Source organism: Vidua macroura, chromosome 12 (assembly GCF_024509145.1).
Source record: "Vidua macroura isolate BioBank_ID:100142 chromosome 12, ASM2450914v1, whole genome shotgun sequence".
NCBI lineage: Eukaryota > Metazoa > Chordata > Aves > Passeriformes > Viduidae > Vidua > Vidua macroura.
The window spans coordinates 22,236,227-22,248,688 of record NC_071582.1 but is presented as its reverse complement, the minus strand read 5'-3'; the positions used below and the strand labels follow the sequence as shown (position 1 = coordinate 22,248,688).

General features: G+C 63.7%; 3 protein-coding genes across 13 annotated transcripts; 1 reads left to right on the top strand and 2 right to left on the bottom strand.

The window, feature by feature from the left end:
- Positions 1 to 1,490: 1,490 nt before the first annotated feature.
- Positions 1,491 to 6,001, bottom strand: SERINC4 (serine incorporator 4). 11 transcript variants are annotated; one of them, XM_053988824.1, is made up of 12 exons: positions 5,149 to 6,001; positions 4,900 to 5,031; positions 4,295 to 4,473; positions 4,129 to 4,208; positions 3,941 to 4,034; positions 3,667 to 3,878; positions 3,274 to 3,369; positions 3,076 to 3,202; positions 2,788 to 2,860; positions 2,535 to 2,586; positions 2,295 to 2,451; positions 1,491 to 2,022 (listed from the first exon to the last, which is right to left on the bottom strand). In XM_053988824.1, the coding sequence occupies exons 1-12, from the start codon at positions 5,197 to 5,199 to the stop codon at positions 1,806 to 1,808; spliced, it is 1,470 nt and encodes a 489-aa protein (XP_053844799.1). In that variant the 5' UTR covers positions 5,200 to 6,001; the 3' UTR covers positions 1,491 to 1,805. The 11 variants fall into 11 exon arrangements, with proteins under 11 accessions (XP_053844799.1, XP_053844792.1, XP_053844797.1 ...); XM_053988817.1 differs by having other exon boundaries at positions 3,274 to 3,878; positions 4,900 to 6,001; XM_053988822.1 differs by having other exon boundaries at positions 3,667 to 4,208; positions 4,900 to 6,001.
- A 250-nt stretch (positions 6,002 to 6,251) lies between these two features.
- HYPK (huntingtin interacting protein K) lies at positions 6,252 to 7,394 on the top strand. The gene is made up of 4 exons (XM_053988831.1): positions 6,252 to 6,533; positions 6,712 to 6,767; positions 6,988 to 7,039; positions 7,231 to 7,394. The coding sequence occupies exons 1-4, from the start codon at positions 6,348 to 6,350 to the stop codon at positions 7,324 to 7,326; spliced, it is 390 nt and encodes a 129-aa protein (XP_053844806.1). The 5' UTR covers positions 6,252 to 6,347; the 3' UTR covers positions 7,327 to 7,394.
- A 353-nt stretch (positions 7,395 to 7,747) lies between these two features.
- On the bottom strand, positions 7,748 to 12,155 carry MFAP1 (microfibril associated protein 1). Its single transcript, XM_053988814.1, has 9 exons — positions 11,979 to 12,155; positions 11,653 to 11,872; positions 10,794 to 10,926; positions 10,302 to 10,489; positions 9,766 to 9,874; positions 9,535 to 9,695; positions 9,137 to 9,296; positions 8,577 to 8,666; positions 7,748 to 8,452 (listed from the first exon to the last, which is right to left on the bottom strand). The coding sequence occupies exons 1-9, from the start codon at positions 12,055 to 12,057 to the stop codon at positions 8,270 to 8,272; spliced, it is 1,323 nt and encodes a 440-aa protein (XP_053844789.1). The 5' UTR covers positions 12,058 to 12,155; the 3' UTR covers positions 7,748 to 8,269.
- Between the last annotated feature and the right edge of the window lie 307 nt (positions 12,156 to 12,462).

The following is a 12,462-nucleotide window of genomic DNA, read 5'->3' as shown; positions in this document are numbered from 1 at the left end:
CGGGGCTCGGGGCCGCTCGGAGGGCGGCGGTAGGAGATGGCGGCCGGGCCTGCGCACCGCGGGAGAGCCGCGCTGCGGCACGGCCGGGGCGGGCCCAGCCGCAGCTGCCCGTCCGGCAGCAGCGCCGAGCCGTCCGGGGGGCGGCGGGGCCCCGCGCAGTGCTGAGGCCGGTGCCGATCGGCCTTTTCACCGCCCTGCGGGGCCGTTACAGCGGCGTCAGCCGCCTCCGGCAGCACGGCGGCGGGTCCCGCGGCAGCCTGGGCTCCTCACCGAGCCAGATGCAGCGCCGCCTTCCACCGCGCCGGTGCCGTCCTTGGCGCTGGTCTCGCGGAACAGGCAGCCGCGGGCCTGGGGCTGGCAGTGGGTCCCTGGTTATCCCGGGGGCCCTGAGGAGCTGCTGCTCAGCATGGCCAGCTGCCTCTGCTCTGTGTGGACCCCCTCTGCCAGGCCGCAGGTCCATCTTGTTCCCCACCAGCATCAATGGCTGTGACTGCTCGACTGCAGGACAGAAGGGTGGCATGGGGCTCTCTGGGGCTGGCAGCCTATGGCCACAATGGCTCTCTCGCATCATGCCTGTGCTGAACCTGGGAGCCAAATGCAGTTCTAGGCCTGACAGAAACACCAAGAAAATATAAAAGGTTGTGGGAAGCACTCTCACTTTTCCTGGGGGAGGGCCCTTGCCTGGCAGTAGCCCAGCTCCTGCCTGCCACATTCCTGTTCCCCAGGACAGGTTGGGGCACAGCACATCCCATCCCCCTGAAAGCCTCAAGGCTCCTGCCCCTCTCCTGGGGCCTGAGTGTCTCTTGGACCCTTCCCACCTTGATGTCCTCAATCCACTGGCAGATGCTGAGGAAGCTGCTCAGGGAGCTGATGATGTAGAGGAGCAGCACGCCATGGGCTTTGCGGAAGCAGGGCTGGGTGATGGTCCAGTACCAACTGCTGGGGCTGTCACCACCACTGGTGCGGTGACTGGCTGCTGTGGGGCTGCTGCTGGAGCCCTGCCACAGCCCCAGGCCTACTGGCCCTGTGCTCACACCTCTCCTGCCCAGCCGTGTCCCAGGTCTGTAATGTGGGTTACTCCCCATCCACCAGCAGCAGCTTGATCTGGAAGTCCAGCCCTGCTAGGAGGAACACTCAAGCCCTTCTCCTGTGCATCTCCCCTGGCTGGGGTGTCTGGGGAGCCCCAAGGACACATGGTGTTGCAGCAGTTGCCAGCGAAGGGCCCAGAGGGCCGTGCCAGTGGCTGTGGCAGGCTGCCCAGTGGCCTGTGCTTGCAGCAGGCATGAGCAAGGCATTGTTTCCCCAGAGGACAGCCTGCACTGCCTGCAGCACAGGGGTCTGGCAGAACCCCCCATCCAGGCCAGGCTCTGTGGGCACTTGCAGCAGTGCTGCTGACTCGGGGTGTTTCACAGGGCTGGCACCCCCTCCCTCCATCCCCACGGCAGCAGTCTGTCTGTGCAGGGCAATGGCACGGGCTCAGTTCACAGTTTTATATAAAAATGTATTGAAGCAGGTATTTACAGTGAATGCGCCACGGCAGTGACAGCCAGGGCAGAGCCCTGCTCCCCCACTGCACCCAGTGAGGCCAGGGCAACCAGGCTGCAGGCTGAGCACCTGCCACCAGCTGGCTCTGGCCTTTTGGGTATCCCTGGGAGCATCCACCCCCCATGTTCTCCTCAGGCTCTCAGGTGCTGCTGTCTCCTGGGACAGGGCATCAGGGGAGGCCAGGAGGACCAAGCAGGGCTAGGGCACAGGCACGGGGCACAGCAGGGACCAGCCCTGGGTGCAGTTTGTCCTGGCAGGGACTATGTGGAGATGTTGATGCGCTGTGGAGCACGTCGGCGCCGCACGATGCGTGGCCCTGTACTGCTGTGTCGGTGCTGTGGGGAGCCATGGAGGCAGAAGGGGCTCAGCAGCAGCCACAGGTAGAGCAGGACACAAGCCCAGCACGAGGACACCTTCACCCAGAAGGCTGACCAGCTGCCATGTGTGAAGGTGGTCTCCAGCACTGCATTCTCATAGCTGGGGGGAGAGGGCAGGACTGGGTACCCAGAAGATGCCAACACAGGGAGTTCCAGTGCCAGCTGCAGCCACCAGATCACCCTGTCCCAGTGGCCATGTGCCCCTGGGCATGTCCCTTCCATGGGCCCTCCAGCCCTTCTTGCTGCACTGCACAGCTGCCACTGGAGCAGTGCAGGTCTGTGGGCACAGCAGATGCCAGCTCGGTGATGTCATCAGGGCACAGAGGTTTGGAGTGAGAGCAGGGAGGGCTGGGCAGCAGCACAGAGCCCTACCTGAACCAGTTGGTGAGTGTCATCATAACATAGAGCGAGGCAAGGAAGAAGACAAAGTGGAAAGCTGAATAGCTGTAAACCACCCGGTCCTGCTCATCCTGGACAATGAACTGTCCCCTGGCACTCTCCTCTACTTGCTCACACGTCTGGTCGGTGCCTGGGGAAGTGTGGGGGCATGGCACTCCCAGGCTGGGACACAGGCTCTGCCCACTCTCCCTCCCATACAGTCACTGCACTCACCTCTCAGCTCCTCCTCCATCTTCTCAGGGCAGCAGAAACAACAGGAAGGTTTCTGCAGGGAGAGCAGAGTGGTGTCAGCCACCATGTGGCCCCCATGGCCAGGCTGAGCCCTGCCTGATGCCAGGGCAGGTGGTGTGGGCAGCCCTCTGTGCTTGGCTAGACAGACCTGCCCCTCTCTGGGGCTGGGACAGGGCCTTGAGGTGGTGGGTGCCCGTAGCAGGAGGACATGGAGCACAGCTGCATCCATACTCACTTTAAACTCAAAGCTGTAGACTTTGACCATCCAGAGGGGCCCAAAGACCTCAGCGAGGTACGAGGCTTCATTGCTGTGCCCAAGAGAGAGGCAGAAATGATAACACAGGCACCCATCGCCCTGTGCTAGGCTCCCAGCCTGCCCCATGGATTCCCAACAGGAGCTCTGCTGCGCTGCCCCTTTCCACCCACCAATGCCCCACCTGCTCTTGTCCTGCCACCCCTCGGGACACCCCTGGCTGCCAGGTGGTGCCGGGTGGGCCGGCTGTGCCCGGCAGGGTGCACGCACCATGCGAAGAGCACGCAGGCGTACATGATAGCAGCGCCCAGCACGGCCACGGTGGTGTCCTCTGTCTGCAGCTCATCCTGCCGGACCCCCAGGAAGCAGACAGTGAGGTTCTGCCCCTGGTACAGCACTGCAGGGAGGTGGAGGTGAGAAGGGCATGCATCACGGCGGGGACTGCTGGTGGTGGACAGGGACACCCACCTCTCTCTGGAGGGCGGCTGGACAGTGCGGAGAAGGTGAGGTACATCACGTAGCAGCTGATGATTGAGGACTGCAGCAGCCCTGAGCGCGGCTGCTCTGCAAGGGTGGGGATAGAGATGTTACTGGAGTTCCTGGAGTAACATGAGCTGGTAGGTAACAGGGCTCTGAGTGGGCCCTGGGCTGTCCCCTCCTGCCACTCACCCCGTCCAGTGCCTTGTGCCAAAGTATAGGAAGGGCCAGTGGGAACCCTGGGGAACTCCTGGGTTCTCCTCCAGTGCCCAAGTGCTGGCCTTGAGCTGGGGCCCACAGTCACCCCAGCCCAGGACACAGCTGGCCATGCAGCATGGCAGCCCCCACCACGCTGTGCTATGTACTGACTGAGCTGGTACTCACTGAGCCGCACACACGGTGTGATGGAGATGAAGGACATGATGCCACAGAGGCTGCCATTGATGGCAAGCAGTGCTTTGTTGAGGTGGCAGGCGGCTGGGTGGGTGTAGAACTTGTAGAGGAAGGCGAAGGCGGCAGAGGCAAGGGTGTAGAAGGTGGCCGTGGCCAGCAGCACGGCCAGATACCAGCGCTTGTCCTGTGCAGCGCCTGTCAGCCTGCGGAAGAGTGGATGAGCAGTGGCAGTGCGCACGTACCCACCCGGCACCCCAGCACTCACCAGTTCTTGTTCCAGGTGTGTGCAAAGGCTGTGATCAGCACCAGCTGGATGAGGATGAAGGCGAAGCCACCGCAGACACCTGTGTAGTGCCAGGCTGGGGGAAGAGGACAGAGGTAGAGATGGCACAGGGCAAGTGGGGGCCAAAAGGGGTGCCCAGGGTGCCAGCTCAGATAGGGTGGGGGACACACCTCGGATGAAGTTGTCCTCAGGGATGAAGAAGCTTGCGGCCCAGAGGCCCACCAGCACCAGCAGTTTCAGGAGCCAGAACCTGCAGGGCAGTTAATGTCAGTAGGACAGAGCCTCTGGCAGCCCCAGCCCAGGACAGCCTGTCCCAGCCCCATGGCCCGTCCTTACCCATTGTGGAGCTGCGCACGGCAGTCAGAGCTGGAGCGCACGTTGAGCAGCAGGGCAGCCTGTGCCAGGTGGAAGCAGGCAGTGCCAAAACAGACCCGGTACACGGCCGAGGAGCCCACCAGCTGCTCGCAGTCCGTGCCCCCGGGCAGGTGTTGGCACAGCACCACTGAGAAGGGCACCTGGCAGGCACAGTGGTTGATGGGACAGGGCTGCTGGTGTGTCCACCCATCACCCCACAGTGCCCATGGCATCCAGCACATCCAAACTTTCAATATTCCCACCATTTCCCAATACCTTTCGCAGTACCCTGGGACTGTTGGGACCCCCAGCATGCCAAGCAAATCCTGCATCTCTGGTATCTCTGGCACCACTTCCCCCTTGGCACCTCCAGCACCCTTGGCACTCCCAGCAGCCCTGTCACTATCCCAGTATCCTCAGAATCCCAGTACTCCTGACGCCCATGGCAGTTCTGGCAAGCCCAGTGCTCCCCTAGATGCCCTGACATGCCTGGCACCCCAGTACCCCCAGAACTCATGGTACCCTTGAGAACCCCAGCACCCTTGGGACCCCCAATACTCCCTGGGTGTCCCAGTTCCCTCTATCACCTTCTCCGTGATAGCCTGGGCCACAGTGCGGGACAGCATGAGGCAGCACACAGCAGAGGCCAGGACATGCAGGAGCGTGTAGAGGATACGTGTGCTCGTGGACACGCGGAGCCCATGACAACCGCAGCAGAGCTGGGGAGGGGCACGGTCAGTGGGGGATCCCAGGGGACCAGCACTGCTCCCCAGCCTGGCCCAGCACACCCAACCCACCCAGCCTCGCTCCCAGCCCTGCCAGACCCCAAGTCCCACCTGGAAAAGCAGCGGGTGCAGGAGGTGCCCCCGTGCCGCTGTGCCCGCCATGGCCCAGCTCGGCTCTGCTCAGCCCCCGCGGCGTTGATGGGATTAGGGGATTGTCAGCTCGGCCCGCCCTGCCATCTGCTCGCTGTTCCCTCCAGGCAGCCGCCTCTGGGGTGCTCAGTGGGCACTGTCCAGTGACTCCTGGCCGTGGGCATCCCTGCCCAGACCCCGGTCCCTCGGGCAGGGTGAGGCCCTGGCAGGTGGCCGGGACGTGAGCTTGCATGAGGGGCACGTGGGGTCTGCCTGATCCCAGAGCAGCACCACACAGCTGTCTGGAGGGGCTGCGGGACGTGGAGTTTACTGGAGGCTGGAGCAGCCCCTGGCACAGAGGCACCCGAGGGGCCTCGCTGGGTAGCGGGGCGGCATGAAGCACATCCAGCGGGTCGCAGCATTCCGCAGCGGGGCACGAGATGGGGACAAGCAGGGGGATGCCGCTGGTGCTGGCATCACCTTTCTTCAGCTGCTCCATTGAGGCTTTGTGCTGGCAGAGCCATGAGCCACAGCGGGTGCCGGGGCCGCGGCTGCAGCGGTGGCGGCTCAGATCCCCCGTGTCCCCGCTACCACACAGGGCGCGGGGCCCGGCCCGAGGGACGCGGTGTCCCCACTGCGGGGGTGGCTGACATGTGAGACGCGTGCGCGAACGGAGCGGCGGGGGCGGGCCCGCCTGTGCCCGCGGCAGCGGGGGCCGCGCTGCGGTACGGGCTCCGGCACCGGGGCACCGGGGAGCACGGCCACAGCCCGGCCGCCTCCGGCAGCGCCCGGGGACCTGGCCAGGGCCCCGTTGCGGCCTGCCTCGTCCGACCATCCGTGTGGCGGCGGTGGGAGCCACATCGGGGTCCTGACCCGGCAGTCCCGGTGTACCGCCAGCGGGCACTCGCGGGCAGCGGCGGGGCCGCGCCCGCCCGGCCTGGCTCCGCGCCTCGGCAGCGCCGGCGGCCCGCTGCTGTCGAGCGGCCCGAAAGCCCGGGAGTGCCGGCACTGCTAGCTCCGACCTGCCCGGAGCCCCGGGAGCCCCGGGAGCGCTGGCCGTGCCCGCTCGGCGGGGCCGGGCCTGCGGCCGGCCCCGACCGCGCTCGGCTCTGGCGGCGCGCGCCGCTCGCCGCCTCCGCCGGCGGCGCACGTGACCGGAAGCGGGCCGCGGCGGCGGCGGCATGGCGGCGGAGGGCGATGTGGAGCTGGAGCTGGAGACGGAGCCGAACGGCTCCGGCGGCGGCAGCGATGGGGCTGGCGGTCGCGCGGCCGAGAAGCCGCGGAAGCACGATAGCGGCGCGGCGGACCTGGAGCGCGTCACGGACTACGCGGAGGAGAAGGAGATCCAGAGCTCCAACCTGGAGACGGTGCGGCGGCGGGACGGGACCGGGCCAGGGTGGGAGGCCGGGCGCTGCCCGCAGGGAGGCCGAGCCGGGTGCTGACCACCGCGCCTGCACGCCCGTCCCGGTGCCGGTGCCCGTGCCGCCGGCGTGGCGCTGACCCGCCCGGTGCCGCGCAGCGGGGTGACCGCGCTCCTTCTGGCAGGCTATGTCGGTGATCGGAGACCGCAGGTCCCGGGAGCAGAAAGCCAAGCAGGAGAGGTAATCGTCCGCGCTCGCTCCGGGGCAGTGCCTGTCTTGCCACTTGCCACCGCTCGGGACACGACCCAGGCATCTGCTTCCCTGTCTGCCATCCCGGCCCTTCCCCAGCCCCGCGCCGCTGCCAGGGGTCGCTCCTGCCCACCTCGCGGCCGAGGGAGCACCGGGGCAGTGGCCAGCGGGGACCGTTGGTCACCGGAGGCTTGTCCATCTCTTGTCGTAGGGAGAAAGAACTGGCGAAAGTGACCATCAAGAAGGAGGATCTAGAGCTGATTGTGAGTAGGGGTGGGACCCCAAGCAGCCTGTGACACGTCCCAAATCGTGGGTGCAAAACTGCACCCACGGAGGAGGCCGGTGCGTGCCTGCCCTGAGGCCGGTCCGGTGTCCCCAGGGGTGGGTGTTCCCCGCTGCCCCAGCCCGCAGGGCCCTGCGGGTGCTGTACGGGGCTGTGGCTGTTTTTCTGCAGATGACGGAGATGGAAATATCGCGGGCCGCAGCGGAGCGCAGCCTGCGCGAGCACATGGGCAACGTGGTGGAGGCTCTCATCACCCTCACCAACTGAGCTGGGAGGCCATGGGCTGCTGGGCACGGGCCTCCTGCCATACCAATAAAGGCACTGGTGGGACTGGGCTGTCTTTGTGGTCTACACAGTGCTGAGCACATGCCCCTGGCCCTGTGTGCATGGTACCCACAAGTGGGCCCAGTCATGTGGCATTGTGTTGGCAGTGCCAGCTGGGCACCCCCGTGACTAGAGCAGGACAAGGTGACCTGCCTGAGCACTGAGACGTGCTGTTCTCCCCTCTTTTAATCTCTGCCCCTGGGGCAGCACAGGCTGGACAGGCACAGGCCTGAGGCAGTGGTGACAGCTGATCATGGATGCCCTGCCCAGGCTGGTGCCTCCTGTGCTGCCCCAGCTCACCCTGGCTCACAAGGCAGGCACAGAACAGGATGGCCATGTCTTGAAGAAGAATGGGGCCAGAGTGTGTAAGAAAATCGAATCTTTAATCAAACCCTCCCACCCCACACAGGTAGAAAAGCCAAGCCCTGCAGGACCATTCTAAGGAGAGAGGGTCACCACTGACCACCTCAGAACAAGGCCCAGACTGACACCAGGGACAGTACAAGCAAGGGGTTTTAAACCAGAGAGGTGCAAAAGTCCTGTAATTCTTCCAGAAGTGGATGTGCTGGAGCCAGGGGTGGTGCTGCAATGTTCCAGACACTGCCAAGGCTCCACAGTGGCTGTTGCTGGGACATAGTGTGGCCACCAGCCTGGCCAGCACCACAGGCCATCATCCTCCACACTGCGTGGGCAAGGAACCCATTGGGTCTGCTCAGCACAGGGAGTGGGACACTTCATCAGGGTAGGCATGGTACAGGCAGGGGAAGGGCTTGCCACCACAGGAGTCCTGGAACATGTCCCTTCTGGCCCTGCCCAGGCTCTGGCAGCTGGCAGAGCAGCGCCCTCCTGCCAGCATCAGCCACACCAGACCCTCCGGCCCACGCTCTTAGGTCGTTTTTCGTTTCTTGGCCGAAGGTCTCTCAAAGACATCCCGCACTCCCGCTGCCTTCTGCTTAAAGAACTTGGTGTTCTGTGCACTCTCCTGGCCCCAGGCAGAGTCAAAGGAGGTGGTGTCCTGGTCCACCAAGTGCGTGTACTTTGTCCGCCCTGAGCGCCCGAAGTTCTTGACCTGGGGAGCAGAAGAACTTGTGAGCAGCTGATCAGAGGGGAAGCAGGACCAGCTCCTCCCTCCTGCCCAGAACTTCCACCCCCAGGCACGTGGGCTGGGCACCCTCTGCCAGCATGACACCCACCTGCATGACTTTGGGCAGGATGGTCTTGTTGAAGTGGTCCTCAAGGGTCGGAGCACTGAAGTCCCTCTTGTACACCTCCTCATCCTCATCCTGCAGGAGGACACATTTTATCAGCCAAAAAGGTTCCAGCAGTCTTGGCAGCAGTGGGGGAAGCTGCCTGAAGGTCATATTGCTGCTCTGCCAGGGCTGCCACAGTACTTGCAGCCCTATTAACTCCTGCTGGAGTGGGGGATGTGAGCATTGTTCCCCGGGGTGCTTCTTCAGTGGCCCATCCAGAGCTGACTTGGTTCTGGCTGGGTCCGTGAGCCCAAACACCAGCCCAGGGACAGCTCTGCAGCTTCAGCTCCATTTCAACTGGGAACCCCTAACCTGACACGCTCTGGTGAGGTCACTCTGGGTCAGCTTCAGCCCCATGCTGCCTCTGAGGGTTGGCTTTTGTCCCAGAGCACCCCCAGCCCCAGGGCACCGTGGGAGAGGGGAGGCTCCCCACAGGGAAAAGGTGGCCCTGCGGTCTCACACCTGTAGCCGGTGCAGCCGGGCCTGGCCCTAAGCACACTCACCATGAAGAAGGCGCCGCGGTGGTAGTACTTCTGCAGGAATTTGTATTTGCCCTTTACTGCCTTGTTGGTGATGACTTTGCCATTGGCCCGGAGCTCAGCACGGCGCTCCTCCTCTGTCAGGTTCCGCATACGCTCGATCTCTGCCTTCTCCTTCTCCATGCTGGGTGGGAGAGAAGCTCCTGAGACCCTGTGTCCCCACAGCATCTCCTGGGAGAGAGGCTGTCACCAGCCACCACCTGAGAGCTTACACATTTACTGCTAGGGAGCAAAAGCACCCCAAAGGCGGGCAGGAGGGGCTCTGGGCATTCCTGGGACCCTGCTGCTAAAGGGCAGCCTGAGGAAAAGGTGCTTTAACTGCCTCTGGGCTCTCAGCCTCTGGTCTACCAGACCATACTTACGCTTCTCGTTCTTCGCGGTCTCGTTTGATACGCTTCAGCTCACGGACTTTCCAGGCCTCATACTCCTCCTCATCATTCTCATCATCTGTATCGAGTGCATCCAGTGCTGCCAGTGAGCGCTTGTTCTCCTCCAGCTCCTTCTTTGCTTCCTCTTCTACAATCTGCAGTGAGGTCCAAGCTAAGCTTGCTGCAGTGGCTGCCCCCTCCGGCCCCCAGCCCACCCCTCCGTACCTTAAGCGTGTACTTGCGCCTCTCTTCTGCCATCCTCTTTGCCTCCTGCTCCAGCTCCTTCTGCTTCAGAGCTTCTGCTTCTCTCTCCTGGACTGTGATCCGGTCCTTCCTGAGAGCAGGGCCATGACAGCCTTCAGCCCTCCCACGAGCCAGTGCAGTCGCTCAGCCTCTCACTGGCTCCCACGCTGCAGCTGCTTTCAGCCTTTGCCCTCTCTAAGGACAGGTCAAGTCCCGGGACTCTCCCCTTTCTGGGGACTACCACGTCCTTTTGCCACCGTATGGCCCTTGCCCAAGAGCTCTGGTCAGACTCCACAGCCTGATGCCACAGCAACCCAATGCAACTGATATGGGGCTGCGGGTGCAGGGATTGCTCCTTGCTCCCTAGCTGTGCCCTGCCAGGCTGTGACCATCCCATCCCACCCCAAGGAGGTCAATGGCTTCTCACAGTGAGAAGAGACCATGGCAGCAAGGTCTCCTTGGGCCCCAGCTTCTGACTACCACGATCCAGGACCAGCCCACGTATTTCCATCACCTACTTGCGAATAAAGACCGGTTTGAGACGCGGCTCCATTTCATCTTCGCTGTCCGTGTACTCCTCATACTCAGATTCTGACTCAGACTCTTCTCCAGACCGACCCTCATCTTCCAACTCCATCACTTCCATCTCCTCAGTTTTCCTCTCCTGTGCTCGCTGACGCATCATCCCACGCCGACGCTCGATCTCCTAATGGGGACAAGCACGGAGCAGTCAGAGGCCTGCCCTGCTACCACTTCTCTCTCTCTCCTGTGAAACACATGTCATGTCTGAGTGTTGGCTTTGAGGAGATGCACCTGCCTCTCTGGACGTGGCGTGGCCTCCCCCAGTGTCCTGTTCCACGCCAGAGGATGGTAACCTACCACAGTTAAGTCATGGCTAGGTGTGACACTTGTCCAGATACATCAGACAGCCCACATCTCCATGCAAAGGGCAGTTCCAGCCTGTGCCCTTCCAGCTTTCCTAGGCCCATTATCTGGCTCTGCAAACACACCTCATCATCGATCTCTTCCTCTTCCTCTTCACTGGTGTCCTCCCGTTCCAGGCGCCAAGCTTCTCCCCCCTCCACTTCTGAATCGCTTTCTCCAACCACTTCAGGTTCCACGATTTTGCGGTGTCTTGCCAACCTGCAGGAGACCCCAGTCAACGCACGGCACTTGGAACGCAAAGGGGCTGCAGGAAAGTGACTGTTCACAAATTGCTTCTAGCAAGGCCACGGTAAGCACTGGGACTGCCAAACACGGCCAGAACTGATACGTTCTCTCCCAGGAGGCCACAGTGGCTGGGCACTGCCAGCTTTTCCCTGTGCATACTTCAAGGAAGAATGGAGTTTCCAATGAGAAGACTCCTTGTTAGTGGAAACAAAACCAACAGCGGCTCCACGGGAGGCAAACAGCATTCAGTGGTGTTTTTCTGCAGGTGACGGAGATGGAAATATCGCGGGCCGCAGCGGAGCGCAGCCTGCGTGAGCACATGGGCAACGTGGTGGAGGCTCTCATCACCCTCACCAACTGAGCTGGGAGGCCATGGGCTGCCCAGAGTGCACTTCATGAGACACCATCCTGCCTCGCTACCCTGAGCCTCAGCACGCTGCTCTAATTTCTGGTTTGGTGCCTGTTTTTTCCACCATCCACCCAAACACACCTGGACATGGGCTGTGCCTGGCTGGCTCCCGGCTGGCAAGCAGCCCAAGGCACGGTGCAGCGTGGATATGAGAAGTCACAAACGCTCCTGCACTGCCTGGACAATGCTCCCAGCTCCTGCCCTGTGCAGTTTCTCCGTGTAGTGCAGTCCCAGGCCCCCGGCCCCAGACAGGCAAAGGGGGCTCAGCTCTTGCCTGACCCAGCACTCACCGCTCCTCCACGTCCTCGGCGATGCGGTTCTGGAGGCGCCGGAGCCGGGGGTCGTTGGCCAGTTCCTCCTCCTGTTCCTCGGGCTCGACCTCTTGCTCCTTTGCCTTCTTTATGAATTGGAACTCCTCGTCCTCCTCCTCCGAGGACTCCATGGGTGCGTAGTCGGGCCGCTTGCCCGACACGTACCGCTTCACCTTCACCTTCTCCATGGACAGCTCGCCTGCGGGCGCCGGGCCGTCAACGGGGGTCTGGGCCCCGCGCCCCCGCCCCGGCCCCGGCCCCGCGCCCATCCGGCCACCCCGCCGAGCCCAGGGCCCCCCGCTCACCCTTCTCGTTGCGGACGGGCACGGCGCCCGCCGTGGACTGGATCGGTGGCTGCTTCATGAGGGCGCTGGGGACCGACATGGTGGCGGCAGGCGGAGGCCGGGCCGGGCCGGGCCGAGCGGAGCCGAGCGGAGCCGCTGACAACGGCGCCTCGAGCGCTCACCCGGAACCGGAACCTCTGCCGCTTCCGCCGCGACCGGGACCGTGCCGGGGCCGGAAGTGACGCTGGGCCCGGGGTCGCTGCCGAGGGCACGGGAGCGGGGCTCGCACCCTTCTGCCATGGCTGCGTTTCGGCCCGGCGCGGGGTGCTCCGGGCCCTGGGGCTGGCTGGCAGGGGGTGTCTCCGGTCGTTTCGCCATCCGCCTTCGGCCGGGAGAGGTGCCGTTCCCTCCCGCACGATGCGGGTTTCCCCCCGGAGGGGCGTCAGGGCGAGGCACCGGCCGAGCGGCCATCGGACGGCGGGGGCACCGGGCGGCGCCGCGATAG